The 26,122-nt window shown below is 33.1% G+C and overlaps 3 protein-coding genes across 4 annotated transcripts; 2 read left to right on the plus strand and 1 right to left on the minus strand.

Moving 5' to 3' along the window:
• Positions 1-584: 584 nt before the first annotated feature.
• On the plus strand, positions 585-11,825 carry LOC117104994 (dnaJ homolog subfamily C member 10-like). Its single transcript, XM_033245974.1, has 18 exons — positions 585-813; positions 1,534-1,801; positions 2,682-2,850; positions 4,115-4,165; positions 4,701-4,783; positions 5,152-5,277; positions 5,576-5,666; positions 6,299-6,376; positions 6,556-6,635; positions 6,733-6,861; positions 7,195-7,284; positions 7,720-7,842; positions 8,069-8,186; positions 8,915-9,051; positions 9,405-9,620; positions 10,567-10,908; positions 11,005-11,085; positions 11,396-11,825. Exons 2-18 carry the CDS (start codon positions 1,589-1,591, stop codon positions 11,441-11,443), a joined length of 2,175 nt encoding a protein of 724 aa, XP_033101865.1. The 5' UTR covers positions 585-813; positions 1,534-1,588; the 3' UTR covers positions 11,444-11,825.
• Positions 11,826-11,971: 146 nt separating this feature from the next.
• LOC117104917 (zinc finger CCCH domain-containing protein 15-like) lies at positions 11,972-19,714 on the minus strand. 2 transcript variants are annotated; one of them, XR_004444838.1, is made up of 11 exons: positions 19,562-19,714; positions 18,691-18,792; positions 18,091-18,199; positions 17,348-17,497; positions 16,827-16,918; positions 14,620-14,808; positions 14,197-14,346; positions 13,731-13,838; positions 13,115-13,268; positions 12,199-12,659; positions 11,972-12,166 (listed from the first exon to the last, which is right to left on the minus strand). XR_004444838.1 is itself a non-coding variant. In XM_033245851.1 (10 exons), exons 1-10 carry the CDS (start codon positions 19,628-19,630, stop codon positions 12,481-12,483), a joined length of 1,302 nt encoding a protein of 433 aa, XP_033101742.1. In that variant the 5' UTR covers positions 19,631-19,714; the 3' UTR covers positions 11,972-12,480. The 2 variants fall into 2 exon arrangements, 1 of the variants encoding a protein (XP_033101742.1); XM_033245851.1 differs by having other exon boundaries at positions 11,972-12,659.
• A 903-nt stretch (positions 19,715-20,617) lies between these two features.
• On the plus strand, positions 20,618-26,047 carry LOC117105031 (SOSS complex subunit B1-A-like). Its single transcript, XM_033246027.1, has 6 exons — positions 20,618-21,165; positions 21,686-21,824; positions 22,204-22,275; positions 22,680-22,752; positions 23,637-23,769; positions 24,948-26,047. The coding sequence occupies exons 1-6, from the start codon at positions 21,078-21,080 to the stop codon at positions 25,148-25,150; spliced, it is 708 nt and encodes a 235-aa protein (XP_033101918.1). The 5' UTR covers positions 20,618-21,077; the 3' UTR covers positions 25,151-26,047.
• The last annotated feature ends 75 nt before the right edge of the window (positions 26,048-26,122 follow it).

Here is a 26,122-nt window from a genome sequence, read left to right on the forward strand (position 1 = left end):
CAAATGTACTGAGTATTCGGTACATTTCCACGTCAGGTAGGGCAAAATTACACCTATACAATTTAATTGTAATTATTAAAAACTAAATTATAATTACAATAAATCAAATTAATTATAGCCCAAGCGCAATTGTTGTGATTTAACAGGCCAGGAGCAAGGCAGAACTGCAGCAATTACACGTCAACAAACCTAATACGTTCAACTTGTGTGGCTCATTTGAATATCAGACATGTGTGTAATTTGCATTCCTCGCTCTCTCCGTGCAGCATAAACTTCACGAGGCTATGGAAGACAAGGGAGAATCAGTGGATCGATCAAACAATGGAATTGAAAATAAGCAGTTTGAAGCATTAAGTAATAATAATGTGTCCTGCACACTCATTAAAGTTGTAACAAAACGAATGAACGAGCTAGAAAAGAAAGTTGCTCTGTGTCAGGAAATTCTGAAGGACGCTAATAGATTGAAAAACTTTGATGAGAAAAATGGAAAGCAAGATTAGTCTGGCGAAATGCCTATACACTGTTAACAGCGGATAAACCATGGTGAATACAAATTGTATGGTTTTTCAAAATTCCACACACCAACTAGGGCTAACAATGGAAGGTGCGTTTGGTAACAATAGGGGTTTACAAGATTCATCTTAATGTGACACGTCAGTGTTTACCTGAGCTAAGCCATACGCATGCGCAGAATGTGGGAAGCCATATTTCGCTAAGAATAATACGCCACATGTACATAGTTTTCATTGCAGTGTCCGGCTTTTAACTTTATCTAAGTTCACTTGACTTTAAAAACAGTAACTGAATTACAAGGTAAACATTAGCCACTGCTTTCTTTTTAGATTTAGAGTGTGTTTATTTTTAGATTATATGTCACCGCATAGCTTATAAATTAGGTAAATTCCTAGGCCCAGTTAGACCCAGGCCTATATTTTTTTTGACAAATGTCAATCAAAACACTGGTTAGGCCCGAGTTGTAGGACGGAGTAACCAGACTAGGCCTAAGCCTAGTAGTATTAGTAGGAGTAGCAGCCTAGCCGGCTTGGTTGGTAGACTGGTGGAATGCAGGATTTGGCCTCAGCCTCACCTTGGTTGGGATTGAGGTGCGAACATTATGCGAATGTGGACCTTTTTAGGTGCCCGGAAATTGCATTCTCATACTTTTAAAATCCAATGAATACCGGTGTCATTTAAATGACAGAAGTAAATAAATCACCACCAGAAGTTTAATTAAACTGTTTGTAAGAGACTCAGACAGAGGGACGAATAAGCATTAATGCTTTAGCTTCAAGATCAAAGGTAAGTCAGGTAAAAACAACTATACACAATTATTTTTCTTAATACAATTTATGGGGTTGTAATCACACCGTCTGCACCCTCTTGCATCCGCCCCAGGTAGACAATACAACAAACCAAATTAATTCCTATAACATGTGGTAAGTAGATCTTTATGTTTTCTTGCTGTAAACTGTTATAATATTTAATGGAGATTACACCTGATCATTCACTATCACTATTATTTATTTACTACAGATACAACAAATGAGTTAAACGTTTTGGTTGAGACAGTCTCAAGTTGGAATCCAAAATGATGGGCTGGTGGGCAATGAAGTCGAAGACTACAACAAGCCGTGTCTCTTTACTGATTTTTGTTAATTTATTACTACTGTTACTACTATTTAGCTTGGTTGTTGCAGAAGACTTTTATAAATTACTTGGTGTAGAGCGTGACGCCAGTGAGCGTGACATTAGGCGTGCATTTAAAAAAATTGCATTAAAACATCATCCAGACAAAAATAAGGTAAGCCTTCCTCTAATAGTTATTTTTACAAAATGTTCTTGTTCTTACCCAATCCACACATAAAATTACATCAAATCACAATTAAGGCCAAATAAAAAAATTACTAGTTTCTTGTCTCCTCGTTTTCTCTGCCTCACTAAATATTTATTTTTTCCCCTTTATTTTACAAAATTTACAAAAATCTGGCTAACTCACATCAGTAAAATTCCTTTCAATTTGTTGGTGGTTGGGAATACATATGGTATGAATCATGTCTAGTGCTTCTTTTATTTGCTTTCAATGTGTCTACTAATAGCAAAAGTGTGAAAGTAGTTCTGTTTCCCTTCGACCATCTTGGATTTGCCATCTCAGGGTAAAAAAAAGTGCCTTTATTCTCATTTTTTCAAAATATTAGGATGAAAAACTACTTTTTTCTTTTTACTTGGCCTAATAGGAATTTGTTTTGAAATAATGTAACAGTGCCACTGCCTATTTGGTGTGATGAAAAGTGTGCATTTATAAAAAAAAAAATAAAAAAATAAAAAGTAAGGTTAATTTAAAAAATGTTTCTTTATTGTCCTAATCCAAACCATACATATAATACCATCCAATCAGAATTGGAATTGGTTTAAAACTGGTGAAGCAATAGCCACTGACTATTATTGCCTATCAGTATCATTGTTATTTTTAAATGTTTTTGCCATGCGTTTTGCCTCAACATACAGTAACAGTTGTTTAAGTGATTTCTGTGGTAGTTAACACATGTACAGTACAGGGAAGATTTCCCTTTGTTGGTTACCATTTCGCATGAAATAAATAAAATTATGAATCAATATTATATTGTTCAGGTTTATAGCTCGACACAGGCAGTAACATACATTTTTTCATCTGATTGCAACAGGATGATCCGGAAGCGCATGAAAAGTTTGTTAAGTATAATAGAGCTTATGAAGTTTTAAAAGACTCGGAATTGAGAGAGAAATATGATCGGTTTGGGGAGGAGGGACTGAATGAACAAAACCAAGGCTGGAGGAAGTATGAGAGTTGGCAGTTCTACAAAACAGAATTTGGTATGTAGTCTTTTATTTATTATTTATCATTTCCCATTCAAAGGTGTATATACTGTTTATATACACACACATAATAATGTACATGTTGTATACTGTATTATGCATATAGTGTATGTTCAATTGTTTTGAATGATTGAAAGAAGTACATATTTTTTATATGTATATATAATGTATATACACTGTATATATATATATATATATATATATATATATATATATATGTATACTGTATATATATATATCCAAATAAATATAGAGTTGCTGCATAGACAGATTTGTATATATAAAATAAGAAGTCAAACAAAGTTCTGTATCTGTCTCAAAAATAAAATATTTATTGTACAAGTACTTTCGACCATAGGTCATCATCAGGTACTGTATATATATATATACAGATATATATATAGATACAGTATATGTTACTATAATTTACAGATATATGTTGTATATTAAATAAATATATATGTAAATACAATGAAAAGATAATACAATTATTGAAGGTTGGCAATTAAAGAACATACAGTTTTTAAATATTAAAATATAAAAGTATGTACAGTAATTTCCAAACTAAATAAAATGGTGTTTATATTTGAAATAACAATAATTAACAATGTATAAGTAAATATGTATTTTTGTAATATAATAGTTAAAAATGAACAGTAATATTTTATACTATGTACTAATAAATATTGGGCATTATGCTATCTGGCTTATTTATCTTAATCATTGGTTTAATAAATGTAAATTATGAGGTTTTTGGTCAACCTTGAAGTTAACTTATGTTAATACTTCAGATCAAGTGCTCGAGATGGCTTGTGATGAAAACAAAGAATATAGCCACTGTGCATTTTTACAGTACTGTAGATGCAACCATAACTAGACATTCAGACATAGCTATAAAACCACACCTATCTGATACTATCATTTATATACAGGTCTACCTTCAATTAAAGATATCTTTTGGGACCAGAGGGTTTCCATGGACCTTAGCGGCATTGGTCTCTAATTAAAATAATAGCAAGATCAAAGAAACTTGTTCACAGAAAAATAGAGGTGGTTTTTAATTGGAGGGGTCTTTAATTAGAGGGGAGACCTGTGTATCATATGTAGTGGGGGTGTATTATGTGACATATACTCTAGTATCAGTTATAATACTGTATATATATTTTGTTACTATTGTTCTTATGTTGTCATTGTTATACTATTGATTATTAATAGTTTATATTGTAAAATATTATTATTATAATATATTCTCTTTAATTAGGACTTTATGATGAAGATCCAGAAATTGTCACCCTTAGTAAAACTGATTTTGGTAAGTTTGATGTTTTTTTCATTCGTTTTGTAATAAATTATTGCTGTTTCCTATTTTTATGGTTTGTTTTTCTCTGATCTGTAGTGTGATGTTGATTTTGAGAAAAATAATTAAATATTTGTTAACAATTGTGATTAATTTTGTAATATTGGCTTTTAAAAAAAAAAAACCCTTCATGATTGAATGTATATAATATTCATGACTGAAAGTATAATTATACTTTTCATGACTGAAGGTGGTTTATATAGTGCTTTACTAGCTAAAGTGATTTAGGAATGAAAACATATGATTGGTGCAGGCCTGGATTAAAAATGTTTGTGCCTCTGACCTTTATAATTGTCTAAGTATGATGCCTCTAACATTAAATGTTTATCTGCACACTATATAGAACAATAGTTTGCTTTTTTGAAGTCCCCCCCCCCCCCAAAATGCCTCCGGGACAATCATTAAGCTGCTGGTCGCGCGGTCAGCACTCTTTTTAGCCCTTGGATTAGGAGTGAAATAAACTTTTATATTTTCTTTTCTTCTTTGCCAGAACAATCTGTGTTTGGTCAGGATATTTGGATAGTTAATTTCTATTCTCCTCGTTGTCATCATTGTCATGATCTAGCGCCAACAGTAAGTATGGTATTTAAAGATTTTTAATTCACTGTGGGAGATTTTTTGCCATGATGTGCTATATAAAACTTACATACTGTATGAAGGTTTAAAGTGGACTTGTAACCTGATGGTTAAGATGCCTGGTTTCTGGCATTGGACTCATGGCCTGGACTTTGTTACATAGGTTTTTTACTGAGTGCAGTACTTGCATATCAGTTTTCATATAATTTATATTTAAATTTATTTTTCATTTTAATAATTTGACTTATTTTTCATATCTCAAACAAATCCAAGATTGACATCAAAGATAAAAATTTTAAAAAGAGGTAATTAGGTTATTCATTATCAAACTGTAAATTAAGATTTTGACTCAAAACTTATTTCAGTGGCGAGAGTTTGCTAAGGAGTTAGAGGGCGTTGTCCGTATTGGAGCCGTGAACTGTTGGGATGATAATCCATTATGTACAGCTCAAGGCATTCGCCAGTTCCCAACACTCAAAATGTACCCAGTGGTAAGTTTAATTATTTAATATGAATTTAAATATTAATTTTTTCTAAATATAAAATTAAAATAAATTTTTTTATTGTAAATTTTCTTATTTTATGTATCAAAAATGATGAAACATAAGAAAAAATTAAATGTTTGTCTATAATTATTAACAATAGTACTGTTAGTTTTCTTATTTTATAATATTGTATCAAAAAAGATGAAGCATGAGAATAAAGTTAATTTTTGTTTATAATTATTGACAATAGTACTGTTATTACTGTGTGTTTATATTTTGTGTATTTTGTATTTTTGTTTCACAGAATCAAGAGTACACAGGTTCGAGAAAGCTAGAAGCACTTATCAAACACGCTCTGAGGCAGGTTAAGTCTACTGTGCATACATTATTTGCAGGTTAGTCATGCATTGCTAATCATCTTAAAGCCCCATTTACAATAGACATGATTACGACAACAACAGGATACAGATGTGCGCAGTGTTAAAGAATACAAACTATGTCATGATATGTTGTCTTGTCGTAATTGTATCTAGTGTAAATGGGGCTTAAACTAAGAATAAAACCAATGCGATTTATGATTAGATTGCCTACTAGAATAGATTTGATTATTCTTTTTATTTACACCTTTTTAATTGCATCTGTTTTCTGGCAAGGACTTCCTCTCTACCACTTCTGTTCTCAAACATCTTTCTAATAGAGTTTAATCAAGTTGTTTTACTTTAAATTTCAAAAATATCTTCATTTGCACATGTCAGACTAACTCTCTACCACTTCTCTTCTCACACATCTTTCTAATAGAGTTATTAAGTTGTTTTACTTTACATGTCAAAAATATCTTTATTTGTGTCAGTTTTCTAAAGCTTTTTCTGATCTTTAATGCTTGCTTAACATGTTTGATGCGCATGATCTGTAAAATTACATTGAAATTCTTCTGTAGCACTTAATATTTGATTCTTTTATTTAGTGGTTATACTGTAGGAAACTCTTACAAGAAAACTGATCATGGATTTTTTTCTTGTTCTTGTAGGGAATTTCAAGGATATTTTGTTATCAGATGCTCATAAAGACAGGCCATGGGTTGTAAACTACTGTGGCTCACCGTATGGTAAGTGTTTTTTTAACCAGTTTTGTAACATTTAAAATTGTGCTGAACATAATGTTTACTCAATATATGCATCTTTCTGTAGAATTCATTTCTGGACAAATTAGCTGATTCAGTATCTGTCTATGCATTCATTTTTTTCATATTCTTATGTATTTTTTTAAATTACTGATTGTTTATAGGAGATGATAGGGATAGTTCTGACGTTTCCACTGCAAATTGTTTTGAAAGTGTTGATCAGCTCAAATTGTCTTCAATCTTAGTAAGTGATCTTCATTTAGTTCACATATGACTTTATATTTTATTTCTGTAATTGTTGGGCCTGAACTCATCACAATTTTTTTTTAAATAATTTACAGAACAAAGTTGTGAATGTTGCAACTATTGATTGCACAGCATCCAACAAGCTCTGTTTGAAATTGAAAATTGAAGAGAGTACAATCATGTTCTATGAGACGGGAAGAAAAGTGGGCCAAGCTAAAGGAACGGTAAGTCAGAAGGGGTGATACCCATACAAGCTAACTTTGCAGAAACAATAATACATACTGTAGAGGTGGGTTGATTTCCGGGAGATTTTTACTTGCTTGTGGGTATGCAGAAGTCTCCGACGATTACCGATAGACTCCTGTTGGTTTTGGTAGACTTAGGACCCCTAAAATGTTAGGCTCAGGTAGTTTATGAGGCTATAGTGTAAGCATGAGTATTATGGATTGTGGGTGGATAGATGCCAGTTCATCAATAATTATTAGGTACATATCACTTTAGATAAATGCCATAATATTAGCCACATTTAATTGATATGATTTTACATCGTTTTCTAGGAACTCGAAATAGATGAGCCAAAGCGAGTTGCCAAAATGGTCTTCAACATGCTGCCAGGAATTGATTCCATCTCCTTTGAGGACCTACAGGTGAGGTTTGGTGGCCCCAAGATGCTCGACTTCCAATTCCGCAATGCTGGTATCAAATCCCCCAAATCACATTTTTCCTCCCAAAAGATCTGTTCACACAACCATGTTTTGTGACAAATAACTGATTTGCACATATAGGTGTGTGACATGGCATTTTCAAGCCCATGTATGGAAAAGTTTTTGTCACAGAAAATTTGATAGTGTAGACAGCTTTATACCGGATTCACACAAGATGAAGTTTTACACAGGTTGCGTACTACTAGCAAACATTTAGCAAGCATCCCCTGCTACTTTGCGTATGTTTGAATGTACACCTATGAAGATTGGCACATGCAATATCTGTAAGAAAAACTGACATCACAGAGGCCTGTCAAATACCTGAGAGATTAAGCATAGATCCATATGGACCATTTTATTTCTTTTTTTTTCCGATAGGCTCGCAGAGAAAAATTGAAGAATTCTGAATTAGTAGAACCTATGTTGGTGTACTTTACTAAAGGCCAGGATACAGACGACCCAGAACCGAAAAAACTACCTTTCTTCCTCAAAGGAATGACAGTAAGAATTAATAAATTATAATTACAAACACGGTTTTCTATTTGTAGCAACCCAGTAGATTTGAACATGAGATTCAGAGCATGTCTTCATCAATGTTTTCCACCAAGCATTTCATCTATAGGCCGTTTTAATTGTTTGTTCCCTTTTGATGTTTATTGTTATTTTTACTGCTTTGATGAAACAACTGTGATGCTTTAAGAATAATATTTGCACTGTTTGCTCCTAGGTTGGCAGCTTTGACTGTGGTAAACAAGTAGCTCTATGCAGTAAATTGTACATTGTAGGGCAAAATTTTCCCAAAGCAGTACTATTCAAAAAAGGCGGAGAATACGAAATCCATCATGGTAAACACAAATTTCTTTCATGTCAAATACAAAACTTCCTAATTTGAGGATAAGTAAGGTATGCTCATTAGAGGGCAGCAGATATTTACATGCAACATTACTGATAGTTTGGTAGGCAGGGATCTTAATACGTTAGTTCATTCATTCCTAGACACAAAGTCTAGGACATTTATTCACTGTATTATATGGCCTCCAGCCCACCGTACATAGTAATAAAATTTAACATAATTAATGCGTTGCTAAGGCAACTTCTGGTAAGATAAATATGTATGTATAATTAACTAAATTATAAGTATGGGAATCAGATTTACAAAAGAGCAGTAAAATAAAATACTGGAATAAATTCTTTTCTGAGTTCTACATAAAATTGACATTCTAATATATTATGATATTCATCCTCAAACATAATTTAAATAAAACGCTCCTGCTCCTTAATTTAATACCATCTCACTCTCTCAATTTCCAAATATAAAATACCTAACCGTAGTTTGTAAAACTCTCTTTAAACTAAAATTCTGAATGCTTAATAAGTAATTGTCAATTTAGTTGGTTCTTTTGAATGTTATTGTTCTGAAAAAATTCAAGATGGAAATTGATTGGCAATATAATATTAACTGGCTTATGCAAAAATATATACAGATCAATATTAATGTTTGCTTTCTTTAGCTTAATGTATTATTCAGGCATATAAATATTAGAGTAGTATTTGATGGCTTTTGTGTTCATAGGACGAATGACGGCTCATGATGTGGCTGCATTTGCACGCGAGAGTGCGGATTCCAAATTGCATATGCTAGGTCCAGAACACTTCCCTGACAAAGTGATTAACAGCGGAGAGCCATGGTTCGTCGATTTCTTCTCACCTGTAAGTGGAATTAAGACTTTTTTTGGAATACTTTTTTCCTAACAAAACATGAATCCAATTTAGTGGGAGAATCAAAATAATAATATAAGCAATTATTATAGTTGTAAACCATAAGCTATATGGAAATTATTGCATAAATTGTAAATTTATGCATGAACATTTTACTAGTGATAGTAAGGCGGTGGTGTACATTACTCTCTATAAACTCAATTGCCATTATTATGGTTTTCAGAAGTAGAATATTTTTGAATGAGAAACTTTATGATTGTGACAGGATTAAGAATTGGCAAGCAGTCATCTTAACCACCAAGCTACAGCTCAAAAACTTTGTTGGTCTTTTCTTCTTTGTTTAGCAATGCCCACCATGTCGTCAGTTAATGGCAGAACTACGTAAGGTTTCCCGTGATATGCAGCACATTAACTTTGGCACCGTGGACTGTACAGTGCATCATGCTATTTGCCAACAAAATAATGTCCGATCGTACCCAACGACTATAATGTTCAATTCTAGCGAGCCACATATGCATGTTGGATTTAGTCCTGCTAAAGACATTATTGATTTTATTGAGGTAAGCTTGCTAGGATTTCTGAATTGGGCTGTATTTCATGGTTCATGGTATATATATATACTGTCTCTTATACACATCTAGATGTGTATAAGAGACAGATGTTGGTGTACTTTACTAAAGGCCAGGATACAGACGACCCAGAACCGAAAAAACTACCTTTCTTCCTCAAAGGAATGACAGTAAGAATTAATAAATTATAATTACAAACACGGTTTTCTATTTGTAGCAACCCAGTAGATTTGAACATGAGATTCAGAGCATGTCTTCATCAATGTTTTCCACCAAGCATTTCATCTATAGGCCGTTTTAATTGTTTGTTCCCTTTTGATGTTTATTGTTATTTTTACTGCTTTGATGAAACAACTGTGATGCTTTAAGAATAATATTTGCACTGTTTGCTCCTAGGTTGGCAGCTTTGACTGTGGTAAACAAGTAGCTCTATGCAGTAAATTGTACATTGTAGGGCAAAATTTTCCCAAAGCAGTACTATTCAAAAAAGGCGGAGAATACGAAATCCATCATGGTAAACACAAATTTCTTTCATGTCAAATACAAAACTTCCTAATTTGAGGATAAGTAAGGTATGCTCATTAGAGGGCAGCAGATATTTACATGCAACATTACTGATAGTTTGGTAGGCAGGGATCTTAATACGTTAGTTCATTCATTCCTAGACACAAAGTCTAGGACATTTATTCACTGTATTATATGTCTCTTATACAGATGGTCCACTTCCAATAAACATAAAAGCATATATGATGTGCCATTGTACAAATTTTGGCAGATATCCAGAAGAGACATAAAAGTATGTCTCCATTATTGGAAATTTTGAATTGCCTACCAAAGAGAGAAACTCAGCCTGCAGCTCCACATTTGTTAATCCCAACTTCTATGTGTATAATATATATATATATATATATATATATAGTAACTATTAATCATTTTGGTTTGCAGACAGTATAACAACTTCATGAGAAATGCTAACGCTCTGCTAGGCTGGGCATATAATTTTATGCCATCAATGGTGGTCGTCTTGGACAATTCAAACATAAAAGACAAAGTGATACGTAGTCAAGAGCCTTGGTTGGTGGACTTTTACGCATCATGGTGTGGGCCCTGTATGCACTACATGCCCAACTATGAACGCATTGCTCGTGCTTTGAAAGGTCGTGTCAATGTTGGGAAGATAGAATGCCAGCAGAATGAAAAGATGTGCAGAAAAGCTAGTATAGGAGCCTACCCTACAGTGAGATTATATTCAGGTTCGAAGGTTAAAGGAAATTCCCAGGCAAGTTACAAGCACATTTATTGCATTGAATTATTCAATCTAGGTTTTTTCCACAAACTCTTACTTATATAAGTGGTGTTTTTTTTATTGTTTCAGAATTGGTTTGGGGAGCATTTACAAGATATTTCACCAGAAGGGCTTATTCCATATTTAGAAAAACGTTTCCCAAAATTAGAAGTAAGTTGTATATTTATTTACTTAAATAGAATCATGAGGTAATTTAAATTGAGCCCAGTAGGGGTAGGCAACATTAATTGATTGAATCATGTTAGGATGTTGATCAAACTTTGAATACATTGAATATTACTATGTGTAGATAAATATATCTTATATATATCCATAACACTTTACCATACATCCAAATGCTTTCAACATTATTTATCCCCTGTTCATTCAATCCACAAAATCGGCATACGCAATTCTGTGCAATCATGTTTTGAGTTATTATCCTAGCTTTTACCTAATATCTTTTTTCCCCTTTCAACAGGTGAATGAATCTGAATCTGCAAAACACTCGCCACATACGGAACTTTGACAGAAACCTAGCATCTGGATTTTTAATACACATTACCACACCATCAAGCCTATTTGGACACCAATATTTTTTTACTCTTAATGCACAAAAGCAATGTACTATTTATTGACACCAGGCTGAGATTTTTAGTATCGTTATTGATTCAATATAGAATAGTAGTATCTTTGTACTTAACTGTATTTTGTTTTTCACTCAATGTCTATCATTCTCATTTTCTACTTAATATATCAGCAGACAGTGCTCCTTTGTTACTGACTAGTTTATACGTCAAGAGTTCCTTCACAGCTAAGCCATGGTATGCATAGCTTAATTAATTTTTTATAGCAATTTTAATAAGTAGTCATGTTTCGACAAAAATGGGTTTCAAGGTGTAATAGCAAAATGTTTGATTATTTGGAGGCAAGACTTTTTTTCGCTTATAGTTGTGAAGGTGCTTGGTAACAAAGCATTTGTACAAAAACCGCAGAATGTTTGACTAAGATTAATAAACACACAATTAGTTTCATAATGAAGTCTTTCACCTTGTAATTTTTTTGTGACGTTTGGGTATTTATTTCATACTTTTCCTAAGAAATAAAATTATCTTCACACATAACAAAGCAGGTTTTTGGGTGTATATAATATATTTGACAATTTTTTTTTTCATTGAGTGCAGTATTTCAGTATTTTTCTGGTAACTTATACATCAAGCAAGAAGTTAACACACAATAAAATAGTTACCACCTGCTGAACTGATGATTTACTCTCATGACCACCAGGTTAATAGACAAATATATGCACTAGCCAAACAAAATTTATGTTGACATGCAACACGTTATGTGTTTTGTATTAGATTTAAAGTAAATGCCAAATTATGAAAATCTGTCCCTTTATTACGGGCACAGTGATGGATGTAATAGCAACAACACTTTATTCATGATGTATTACAATCAATAAATGATATTTAAATATTTATTAAAAAATTTCTCATTTCGACATGTGTCACTTTCCACTTTACATGTTTATTCCAATGCCACAACCCATCCCGTACTTTCACATCAATCGTCCAAATCTATCCCATCTAATTCGTCATCTAAATCGTCAAGTTCATTTGTGAATAAATCTTCATCAACGGGCACATCTTCACCAGCGAATACTCCCTCATCAATTGGTACACCATTAACTTGAGTTGCATCTGAAGGCAATGCTCCGGCCATTCCTAGCTTTGACGATTCATCTGTAGAAACATAAGTCACATCCTAATTAAATCAATCGCATTTTAAACTATTAAAAAAAAAATATTATTTACGTTCTTATACACAGCAGCATAAAGCTGTTTTTCACTAGCAAATTTATTCACGCATGTGCATTCACTTTTTGGAGTTTTTATCAGTACTTCGAAACTGTTTCTACTTTTTGCGAAGCGAAAAAAAAGCGCAACCAATCGGAGCTCAGGAAGCCAACAGACACTTTAGATTGTGTGAATAAATTCACCTAGTGGAAAAAAGTCTTTATGGATTTGATGACTGTAGTGCATGATGTATGTGTGTGCATGGGACACACGTCGATTCTAGGCGCGTGATTGTGATCACTTTTATGCCGTCATTCATCTCTCAACTTGCCTAATTTAGAGAGGTCAATCCCTGGTACAGTAGTGTATCAATATCATTATACTTCTTATATAATACACACCTTCCATTTGACTTGCACCAGGTAAACTATTTTCCATTGTAGCACTAACTGGTCCTTCACGTTGAGAACCACTTGAAATAGTACCAGTGTTGTCTACTTCTGTTGCCAAGCTACCCATTGCTTCTAATGTGATTTCTTTTACTGGACCAGTGTCCTATAAATGCATGTGTCATATAATTAATGTCATATAATTAATTAAATTAATAACAGATAGCACCACTATAAACATGGGAGCAAAGCAACTCATAATTGATACGCCATGTGCCTATGGTGCAATAATGAACCCCACTCCCCATAAAACAAATTCAATTACAAGTCTGAATGAGGTACAATTAGCCAAAACCATTTCCCGACATAGACCCAAAATATGCTGGAGCTGAGCTAGTTTAAGCCATCCATGTGTAAAATTCCCTCCCCAAGACCCCTCTATTCTGAGTTCCAGAATTTGCCACTGGCAAGCATCTTAACCACCAAGAATGCTCTGCTTTCACTAAAAAAAAAATCAACATTTAAACATTTATCTGTTTATTTAGTATCATTTGCTTCTCAGCATTGGCTAATTTAATTCAGATCAAACAATGAGAGAGTGACATTAATGTAAACATATTTGACTTACCACTTCTTCCTCATCTTCTACTTCCCTTTCATATTTGGTATCATCTGCTCCCTCGTCATCTGCATCAGCTAATTCTGGCTTGAACTCAAAGACCTCTCTTCCACTAAGCTAATATAGTTCAAATAATATATTACTGTTAATGCCAAAAGTTTACAAGTATATTAAATCTCATTACATAAAGACAATAAAATGATTATTTATGTATATCTTTTATCCTTTTCCAAAAAACATATAAACAATAGTGTATTACAGTAAAAACATTGAAATCATAACATTAAAACAAGAATCTGCCCTATGTCGCAATCTCTTGCGACTCACAGGATTCACGTTTTCCCTGTCATCGGGCACTCATAGATGGTGACTGAGACGTGTCCTCCTTTCCCTCTCCAAAATGCAACTCTGTTCACATTCAGAAAAATCTCCATTATTAATTATATTTAACTTTTTGTTATTATTTTTTTCTCACCCCAAGAGCTTTTCCTTGCTTGAAGTCATTCTTTTTCTTTGTCATCTTTTCCTCAAAATTCCTCTTTTTCTCAGCTATCTTCCTTTTCTTCCAAGCAGTAAAACTTTCCAATGTGAGTTTGGTAAGATTGGAAGAAGCAAGTTTGGCCCGCTGTTTCCATATAGAATTAGGGTTATTATATTGTAGTATTATATAATAATTCAGTATATACTATATAAAGTATAATTATGATAAATGTATTTATATAAAATTATAATACTATAATATTATTATTAATATATTATTATTAAATGAAGAAACTTGAAAGGTGTATAGTTGGAAAGCCTAAATAACGGCATTGAAATAAACATTTACATTGGTCTATGAATGATTTTGATAAATTGCTATCATGAGCATTTTAGTACAAACAGAAATGCCACTTGCCTCTTCCTCAATCAGCTCCTCCAGAGATATCTTCTCCTCATCATCATCATCTTCTGTCTTTTTATTTTTCTTGAGCACAAATCCTTGTGGAAGTGCGTGTTTATACATACACTTGTCACCACCATTTGGACAGATCCAAAACCATCCATACTTGCAATCCTCAATAGCTTGAAGGAAGAACTTGCAAACCTAAAAGTAAAAAATAAAAGTCATTAATGGACTATTCCGCTAAGCTCCACCCCTTAGATATTATTGCTAAGCATTCACCAGGACTTTGTAAACACATGTTTGCGGTAGAAGCATATATTCCTGGAACTGTTCTGATTGGTCAGTTGTTAAATTGGATTGACACTTCGGAATACAGATCACATTGGTCAATTTTCTTTGTCAGTTATGTATGAAAAGATACATAATTATAATATTAGTCTGAAACAATATCTTTACAAAATAGTGCTCTACAAAAGTACTTTAATCTGTCAAATATCTCATAGAGCATTTCTTGTCAAGTAACTTCAGCTTATTAGGTGCTGATTAGAACAACAATAAAAATAGGAACCTAAAATGTACATGTGGCTACTGAATTGTATTTTTTTTGGTTTTGTTTCTTTTTTTTTCTGTTTGTATGGTATGTTTTAATGTATTCCATTTATTAGTGTTGTTTTAAATTGAACCGAATAAGGAGAAGCAGGTTTGTTTCTGGGTGGTGAAAGAAACATTTTCATTTGTTTTTAAATAAATCCATTTTAATTATCAAAAATATTAACATTTGTACCAGTGAATATGAGGAAAGTCATGTATATAGTTTTCAACTAAATAATAAAAGTCAACTAAATAATAAAATATACAAATACTATTTTTTAACACTTCTTATTTAGCAATAAAAAAAATGTCTTTATTCTGTAAATGGTTGAATAAGCACCGTGGCGCTTTAAACATATTTGGAGGCTTCAGTGCAGTGCTTATTCAAGAGCGGTGCTCATAAAAAGAAATATTGGTGTGGCGCTTTTCATGCCCGTTCCTATGTTACATATCTCACATTTCCGTAGTACAGTAGGCCTATCATAGGTCCAATGTCATAGTAAATAAACACTTATAAAGAAATACTTGTGTCTTCATTGTGTTATTTATTCATCTTAGCACTGTATAAATTGTATTTAAATCCCAAATTCTTTAATTACACACAAGGTAATAATAATATACTCTTGATTAAGAGCCATGGCACTTATTCAAAAGCAGTGCTTTTCCAAGCATTCACAGTAATTTAAAACTATATAATCTGAATCCACGATTTTGTAACAAGATAGCAATATAGGCTTTTATTTTAATTATAAAACGGTTTACTACAGAAAACGTATTTTTAAGAAATTTTTATCACTTGCAAATTGACATCTTATTGAACATTTTAAACTTTTTTTGCCTGCAGTCTGGGTGTTTAATTTTGTGAATAAAATTTTCCCAAATAGTTGTCTGTACTGAACATGATGGATCAATCAGCATACATTCTGCAATGTTTTTAGCCCATTTCTTGTGTTGAACTTTTTGGTTCCTGAAAGCTGTATAACCTTTGCTTTTATGGTTACGAGTTGAGTGTTGCTTACACTTGAAAGCAAAGAAATGTTTTGGGTCGATAAATTCCTAAATATGGAATGGTATCTCTTCCAACTATTTTAACTTTTGAGTTTATAAGAATACTTGGCTTTGGTACCAAAATTTTTTAGCTTCACTGGACTTTGGTTTTCGATAGTTATGGAATTCAGTGTAATTTGAAGCAGAAAAAAATGATTAGTAGCTCACCTAGTCCTAAAATTGTCAAATTTAGTAAAATCAAACATAGTCTACCTACAACTTACTTACTAGGGTTTGGCATCGCACATTTAAAAAAAAACGTGGAGGCAGGTAGCTAACATAAAACTAAAAGGATCCGCTGAGTGTCATGTAGTTTTGTTAGCGATGCAATTCGCTATTATTCGTAACCTCCCGTATTTTATCGGAAATGTTCGCCAGTTTAATTATGAGTGTTGATTGGTATTCGGCTCGTAATCAAAGGTGTCAACTGGTACAGAGATTCACAGTTACTTACCTCTGTAAACCATTTGAATGACATATAGTAACTATTTTCAGTAGCCACAATAAACCTCTGAGTCAATGCAACATTACTGAACATTGAATGTTAATTGATTGATTGTAATAATCTGGTAATGACTTACTTTATCTGTTTTAGGTGTTTTAGTCTCTGCTTCACCATGCTTTTGATTGACAACATCCTTTAATTTTTCATCATCCCAATTGTCCATAGTATCTGTGAATGTTAAAAAATTACATTATTATTCATTAATATAATTAACTTTCCTCTACTTGATTCACGGCAATGTATGATTGGCCACACACTGAATTGGTGATGATGAGGTCTTTTTGTTTAAAAAATAGGCTCCCAACAGGAGCGTGTGTCTATGCCCTATATTGCTTTACTGTATTATATTTGTAAATAATAAAGTATTCACATGAGATTTGGTTATCAGGCAATGTGTGGTGTATTATTTTTTATGACTTTTTTACAGTAATAAGGCACTTAAAGATGACACATGACCCATCATGCACCTCCACCGGATTTACCCTTTCAGCCATCTTTAACTGCCAGATGACAACATAATGTCTTTGCCCCCGAGGCGGCCTAGACACAAAAACTGTTTGAAATAAAAAAAAAAAAAAAATTGATTAATCAACATACCTTTTTCTTTCTCATCCCTTTCATCCTCGTACATACTTCTCTTCTCTGCTTTTCTTTGTATTGTTATATCATGGGAAAACTTGCACTTATCACCTTTCTTACACTGCCCTTGCTTGAAGAATGCACACAAGACAGACTTTGGATCAACACCTGTCAATAACATGTCAAATATATAATAGTGTCAATTAAAATTTTCTGCTTTGTGTTGCCAACATTTTTTGATTGCCCCCATTAAATAATTACTGTATGTCAGGGTTTATGCTGGCCAAAAAAACAAAAAAAATATTTAGCAATTTGGCCAATTCGATATGAAAATAATTAGCCAAATACAAATTTGATAAACCAAAACAGAAGATTATGCTTCAATTCCGTTATGTTTTGGGAAATTTTAAATGAAAATATCCAGCTTTTCTTAGGATTTGGCTATTAGGTTGATGACAGCTTAAACACTGGTCTGTCATGAACTAAAATTATATTCAGTTATTTTTAATCATTAAAAATAATTCCTTGTCAATTAATAAGAAATGATGTATGATTATATCCTTTGCATACACCCTTAATTGATTGAGAGGTCTTTGTATTTAAAATACCGTTTCAGCGTCTCATTTGAAATTAATAACTTGTGCTATGAATGATTTTTTGTTTCCCCAGATTTTATCTATGTAGAAATATAAAACAAAAGAACCAACACATTTTAGTACTGACACACAATACCCTATATAAATCATACATGCAGAACTAACCTTTGGCAACTTTTTGTGCTGCAGTTACAGGCTTAAACAACTTGTTTAATTCTTCCTGTTCTTTCTTCTTTTCTTCCTTCTTGTTTTTGTTCTGTTGTAATTCATCCACCTAAGTAATTAGCAGACACAGTTAGAAACAGAGGTACTGAATTAATGAATAATCAGTTTTATATAACTTAAAGACATTTTGTGGGCACTAATATATTTCATCATTAAAATAGATGAAAGTCCCACAGGTGGTTTCAAATCTGAGGTTGAACTATAATTAGGCCTGACAAATCTCGTACATAGCAATTGATAACTATCTTTATACAGCGTGAACTATCCATTGGCTCACTGTGCAGGGGCGGAGCCAGCACTGTCACTTGATAAATCCAGAGCTTCAGACCCTAAAAGGCCTGGGATATCATCAGAATTTTAGAGAGAGTCTGAAAAAAATGAAAATATTGCCTAAACGTTAAAAGTGCTGAAGCGGGCGGGCTTCATTCTGTACTCAACTAAGCTCTGCTGCCAGACCCAACCCCCGAGGGTAGTAGGGTCAAACAAGCATTAGCCAGGGGCCCAGGCATCTTTGTTACACCACTGGTTATTTACACATACCCTTGAGGCTTTTTGGTTTCCATATTGAACTTGTTTTGTTACAGTCTGAATATACTTCTGGTTCTTTGATCCTTTCTTGTTTTTTAAACCAAATGTTTTATCCTAAAAAGGGAAAAAAAAAGATTTAAAATGTATTACACCTAGCAGACTAAAATCCCCACTGAGGCTCACAGAAGCTAAAAAGTAACAAAGATAAATTAAAATAATATGCAAAAAAATAAAACAAGGCTGTATTGTATTTGTGGATTTGCAAAAAAATAGGCATAAGCAGACACTAGACAGTTCTGACACACTGCAATTTGCTCAGAAGAACGAAATGTATTGTAGAGTATGATATAGGCCCTATGTTTACATTTCACCACTTACATGCATGCATCATTACATACACGAGATTGGAATGGAAGGGAAAAATACATAGGACAGAGAGTGTTTTATCTTCATAATCATAATTAAGTTTACAAGCCTCATGGAAGTCAAAACATGATTTAAATTCTCATATGACATAAGCCCTAGTTAGTTATATTTAAATCATATTAATTGAGGAAAATCAAAAGTGTGTTCACTGACACTACTTTACTTATTTTATGGAATTTCTTTTGATATTATTTCTAAAAAAAGTTTATAAAAACCTAAGGCTTTAATTGAAGAGTATATTGTCTAATTAATAATAAAATATGTTTTTTTTTTTTTTTTAAATTTTCAATCATCAATGTGGTCTTCATTCAAAAAAGGTTTATTATCTTGGCCTTGGTACGGTTCCCATGAACTAGCTAGGCCATTCGGTAGGCCTACAGGCTAGGCCTACGCCAGCCAAAGTTTGATAAATCAATTAAAACAAAATATGTTGAGATAACAATTGTAAATACGTTACCTCAATAATTTTGTCTTTCTTCTTCTGTTCAGTTTTCTTGTTGGGCTGCTGCCCTTTCTTAGGCGGCATTTTAAACACTTTATTCTAGCTGATAATGTGCTCCCACAAGATGTTTCATGAGTGTGGCGAAAGAGAATGAACTTCTAGTGGATGTGTTCTAAATAGTACATGTGAAAAATAAAAGTTCTCGATACGATTTTCAATAAAAATACATATACAAACTTTTAAAAAAATCTTCATACGTTATTTTAATTAATATCTCCTTATACTTGAAAGTTCTCCAAAAATAATTTGATTTCATATTCTCTTCTTTTTATTCGTTTTTTCTACATCGTATCCATTTTCGGTCCCTGCGACAAAACCAGAAATGTCTTCTTCCTGAGACATTGGTGGCGCTATATTTACTATGATTTTATACATCATATATTTTTAGATGATCTGTCTAATATAGATGAAAATCTTTCAATCATATTTGATAACTATTGTAAAAAATACATTCACAACAAGCCTGGAATTTAAGATCAAATATCTATAAGAACATTAATGCCTAAGTACCACCGGTATTTTAGGTTAATGCTTATTTTTGTTTTATTATTTTTAACTTTATTATAATATCTTTAATTTTAATGAATTTGTTTGATGAAACGTTGTCATTTGGCTTTATTTACCGAACCTTTCCCCGTAAGCGCGCTCCCCGTAATGATTTTCGTAGTTAAGTTGCTTTCTTCTTTTCAATTTTCTGATGATTTCGGTGTGTGCCACTGTAATATTAATAAAAGTGATTACAAAAAAATAAAACTAAACAGACTACCCATCATCATTCATCGTATGTATAGGAATAATTGCATTCTATCTTTTATTATATAACTCCAAGGTTGAGGGAAGTCAGCCAACATGAGGACAATTACTGGCACTGGTATATAAAGTTAATGATGATCGATGATGATCTTTGATGATCGATGATGATCTTGATTGATGATTTAAGTTGATGACCATAATGAGCGCCATCATCGTATACATCACAAGCGTGTTTACCTCAGACGGACGGCTGGTGGCGGACTATTGGTTATTATTAAAATGTGCGGTGTAAAGTGTGTGTGCGGTGTGCGATATTCGCGTATGTTTTGTCAAAGTACAGTATTTTTAACTGTTGTGTTGTGGAAGCGCGTGAACTTGTTTTTTAATGTTTGATATTGTACACTTTGTGATTAATAAATATTGCTTAAAAACAAGTTACTGTACTTCTGTGTTGCTGGAAAGCCTAGGCCCCTGGTTTACTACCTTGACTAGGCCTAGTCTAGGTGACAGGTCTAGCCTGGCTGGCTCATTGTAGCCCGTCACAAGATAATAAGGCGATTAGCCTCTCTACAGTGTCAGTAGGCCTTGGTCTGACTACTTGAGCTTGAGCCCAGGATTGCCATTCAACAACAAGCCTAGCCTATACAAAAGACAGAGATACAGACAGAAGTCCTTGCCTATATGTCCTACACCTAGAAACATTAAAGTATATAACAAAATGGCAAATGATGCAAAAATCACATTTGTGAAAGATTTGAGACCTGGTTTCAAAAATATCAATCTGATATTCATAGTTTTGGATATTGGTAGGTTGGCCTATTATTGTTTTGTTTCCAAGGTTGTACTACTATTAATTCAATATTTGTTAGCTTAACTTTATAACATTAAAGTGGCTGGAATGAAGTAGTATGCTACTTGTTGGCATCAAGATTGTTGACAATTTCAGGAAAACCCTCCTAACTACCTACTAAATGGCACTGACATTAAGTTTAATTATTTTCTCTTGAATAAAACTTGTTATGTGTTGTATATAGCCTGTGCATCTGAAAAGTGTGCAGATTGATTCGAAAGTAGTTGATTTTTGGCCAAATAAATCCCAATGTAAATATTTTTTTTTCTTTTTTAAGTGGTTCTTTTATTTATTTCTCTTCACATACATAATATTTTATACAAACTATTGTGGGTTGTGTTCAAATGGCTGTAATAAATTTGTTAGAGGGCTAGAATGCTGTTTACAGAATTTGCCAGTGACGGCTCTCAGTGAATCACAAAACAAGTTTTTAAATTAACATGGATGTGATGAGTTTTGTTTTTCTGGTCTTTCAGGAAATCCAACTAAAACCAAGGATGGTCATGATGTAAGATCAATTAAAGTTGCAGACAGAACTGGAGCAATTAACTTAAGTATATGGGATGAACTTGGTGAAGCTATACAGAGTGGGGATATAATTCGACTAACAAAAGGGTAATATAAATAACACCTGTGGATAAATCAAAACAATTTAATATGCAGTTGTACCACAAAGCTGAGTTATTACTGAACTGCCGCTTTTATATCGCAGCGGTTACTACAATATGTTTGTCAAAACTTTTTTATAGAATCCAAATAGAAGGGTTGCCAAATTTTCATATTTTGTAGTTAAACATATAATATAAACCATTCAACTTTTTTTATTGATTTTATTTTGAATAATTTAAATTCATGATATTCCATGTTGTGTAGTGAATATTGAATTTACATTGTTATATTCTTTTTCTTGAGGGACTAAATATTTTATCAAAAGTGTCAACTGCAGTTTTACCATTTAATATTAAAGTAAACTACATTTGTACTTTTTTCTTAGCTATGCATCATTATTTAGGGGCTGTTTAACAGTCTACACTGGAACGTCTGGAAAAATACAGAAGTTAGGAGAGTAAGTATCCAATTCTTTTTTTGCAATCAAAACTACTGCACATTCCATGCCTCAAACTGAGAACATTGTGTGTTTATGTTTGTCTTGTGGAAGATGGTGTCACCTATTACATGTGCCTGAATGAATAACATTTAAAAAAATAAAAACCTATATTGCCTCCAATGTGTTGGCCTAGACATTATTAACATGGGTATTTTTATCCCTTGTTAGCACTTCACTAATCTTACCTTGAAAATGCTCATATCTTTGAGAGTGGATCCACTCCCAACCCCTCGGTGCTGCTTGTCTTGTTTTTTTTGTTTTTTTTTTGCTCCGAAGTCCCCACAACCTTCTGTCTACAGGCCTCTCCAATCCTGTTTTTTATTCAAATTTATTTTCATAATATATACCTTTATTTTTTAAAGGTTTTGTATGACATTTTCTGAACTTCCAAATATGAGTGAACCAAATGCTGAATTTTTAGCCCAACAAAAAGTGGTGAGTTCATCCAAGAGAGTTGTTGAATCATTCTTAAGGGCACATTTATAGTAAAAATTGTCATGCTGGGCACTCACTGCAGCGTACGACGAGCCCAACTCCGCTTCTTATGAGCGCACTAGACGACGTGACGCTGTCTGCTGATTGTCGGTGACAGTCTCAACAGGTTGTCATTAAAAACAATCAGATGCACGCACATCGTGTCGTTGCGTTCTGCGTAGAATCACGGCCAACGACCGCCGGACGCAGTCAGTGCTCAGCTTTAAATTATCACTCCGTTCCGCGTCAAAATTTGGGAAATATTGATGCAGGAATAAAGAAAAAAAATTTTTAGCAGCATAATTTATTTCAACAGCTTAAAAAAACAATGCAATTTTGTGACTGGAAATACATTTTCTTTAAAAAATAATAAACTTAAACCAGTTTCTATAAAATAAAAATATTTACAATATTTTTGCCAAATAAAAACAGTCCCTCCCTCATTAAAAATAAAAAGCAATATTCTAATGTTCTGATTAAAAAGGGGGAAAAAAGCCCTCCCTCTACTTTTTTTTTTTTAAAACAGTGATAATCTAATAATTTTTTCGATGTGCCCTAATATTATATCAGCTTTATGTGTTCATGTCATTTCATCTCAATTAGTAAATAAATCATTCTCTGCTTATTCCAGAGACCAAAACAATGAGGTTTTCGGCTGAATTTACTATAAAACAATTAATTTGTCAATTTTGTCAAAGAATATAGCAGCATTATTCTTTCTCTTAAGTTCTGTTGTTTTTTCATTGCTTTGATGTTTGGCTTAAAACTACAAAGTAAAATCTTTAAATATTTATGTTTAATTTTCAAATTTATAAGCTGAAATATTTGTATACTTATTGTTGCAGAACCTCCAAGATCAACGAAGCAACTCCCCAACTAGTAATCAGCAATCTAATCAAAATCATCCTGTCAGCACCTCACAAAACGTGCCACCCCACACACAGTCTGGCCCTCATCCACACTATCAAGGACCACGAGGTAAGTACAGTATGATCATCACAAAATGAACAGGCTGCTGAAAAAATATGCCACCCCCACACACGGTCTGTGGCCTTCATCCACACTATCAAGGACCACAAGGTAAGTACAGTATGATATCGCAAAATGCCCAGCTCAGAAAATGTGCTCAGGGGCGATCCAGTTGTCCGAAAGCGAGGCCATGAAATTTTTGTTTTTTAGAGGCCTGGAAAATAACCTCTGAAGCGTTTCAGACGGTCAATAACTTCTTTTTTTTTTTTTGAGGCCTGGAAAATAACCTCTGAAGCATTTCAGACGGTCAATAACTTCTTTTTTTTTCTTCCTTTTTTCACCTTTAAAATTTTAATCACATTCTATCAGTTTATTTATTTCATCAACCTTTATAGAACTAATAGGGTAACTCTTCCAGCTAGGTTGATATTCATCAATATTAACACTCTGACAGCCACGTGTTTGAAAAAATAGTATCAGCCACTGCCAAACTTTTTAGCAAATTTTAACACTTTTCCGAAGCTCGTTGAGAGTGTGTATGTGATCAGATTGACATGTAGTGAATACTACAAGAACTACGAACATTTTAGCATTACAATGGTACCAAACACTTTATTTCTAATCACAATCTGTGACCCGTAACAGTAACATGAAAATGACTCACTTTTGGAGATTTACGCAATTTCGCACAACAAAGCTGATATAATCACGATTTCGTGAAAGTAAAGCATTACCGATCTACGCTAATGTAAACAAACAAATAGTGAAATACTTTGGTCCAGATTGAATATAGTGTTCAAATTGTTAGTACATGTTGGTAATTACTCCGCCTATCGGATTCCGTAAAAAAACCGGAAACATGTTTGGCGGTCAAGCGTTGCTTTACCAAACACGGAGATCTCTGTGTTTGGCGGGCTGAGTGTTAAAAGTATGATCTAAAAGTACTAACACAAATTATGATCATTGTTGATCACAATCTATGATCACGAAGTGTAATTGATGAGCCACTACCTGAAATCACAAACTTACTTACAATCATAAAGCACCTAACATGTCTTTGTTTAGCCTGTTTGAGCATATCTCGATCTTACAAGACACTGTACCTAAATTTCAAGTCTTAGAGCCTGTTTAGCCCAACTGTTCCTGAATCTGTTCTAAAATTTTTCATTTTCTTGTGACCGTAATAGCCCACCTTCAATCAAGTTTGTTAAACCGTCAAACAAGTAACGGAGGACAACAGATACATGACCCATCTCAAGGCCAAATGGGAAATGCACCCCGTGGTTTCCGACCAACAAGAGGAATGCCGTCTGGCAGAGGACGAGGGATGACACCGGGAAATGGGATGAGGGGAATGAATATGGATCGAGGAAGAGGTAGAAAGAAATAAATAACGCAATGTTTATATTTTTGGTAAAGAAAAGTAAATATAACCTTTGACCCGAATAACCAGAATTCAGGGTGCCAATTAATGAGAGCCAATTTTGCAGGTAGATCAAGTTTTTAAGCTTTCTTAAAACATCTTATTGTATATTTCTGCATGTGGTTACACATATTTCCAGCTAACTTCAGAGAGACAATTCATAATTTAGTAAAAACATACAAACATGAATTTGACAACAACAAAAGGAAATGGAAGAATGAGGGTATAATTTTTGTTTCATAGGTTTGACTAAAGTATTGGGAAACACATTCAGTTATTGTACCCTTTGGGTCACATTTCCAAACCTTTTCAATGTTCCAGACCCATAAATCTAAAATTTCAAACACCAATGGAGCCAAATTCGAAATAAAATGCTAATATATTAATATTCATTTAAAAAAACAATGAAATATAAGTCATTTATTTTATACAGAGTCAAGTATTTGCATACCTTTTCTATAACCAAAGTCACTCAAAATGTATTTCCATATTGTATATACATTACAGATTTGACTATGGCTTAACAAAATACAGCATATACTATATTCCAAACTCAGCAAGTTCTAGTTTTCAATAGCAATCTTTACTTTGATTGCACCTGTAGTACCTTTGACTGTATCATGTTTAGTTTATTTGGCTATTTTGAAAAAAAAATCCTCAGAAAGTGATAACAAAACTTAAAATCATGTAAGCTTTGAATAACTCTATTTCCAACATTTATTTTATATAAAACCATATTAAAATTAGGAATTTAAAAAAATATAAATATATGTATCATGTTATTTAATGTTTGAATGAAAGCTGAACAATGTGTTGATGTGGATTTAAGCATATGGAAAATTAATAAACAGTAGCCACAACACATTTTAGAGATTTTGTGTATATTTTTTGGTTGTTAGAAATTAAATATGCAACTTTGAAAATAATCAGCTATATATA

This window comes from Anneissia japonica, unplaced genomic scaffold (assembly GCF_011630105.1).
Source record: "Anneissia japonica isolate Jap-2015-1 unplaced genomic scaffold, ASM1163010v1 scaffold287834_len5846547_cov211, whole genome shotgun sequence".
In the NCBI taxonomy this organism is placed as follows: Eukaryota; Metazoa; Echinodermata; class Crinoidea; order Comatulida; family Comatulidae; genus Anneissia; species Anneissia japonica.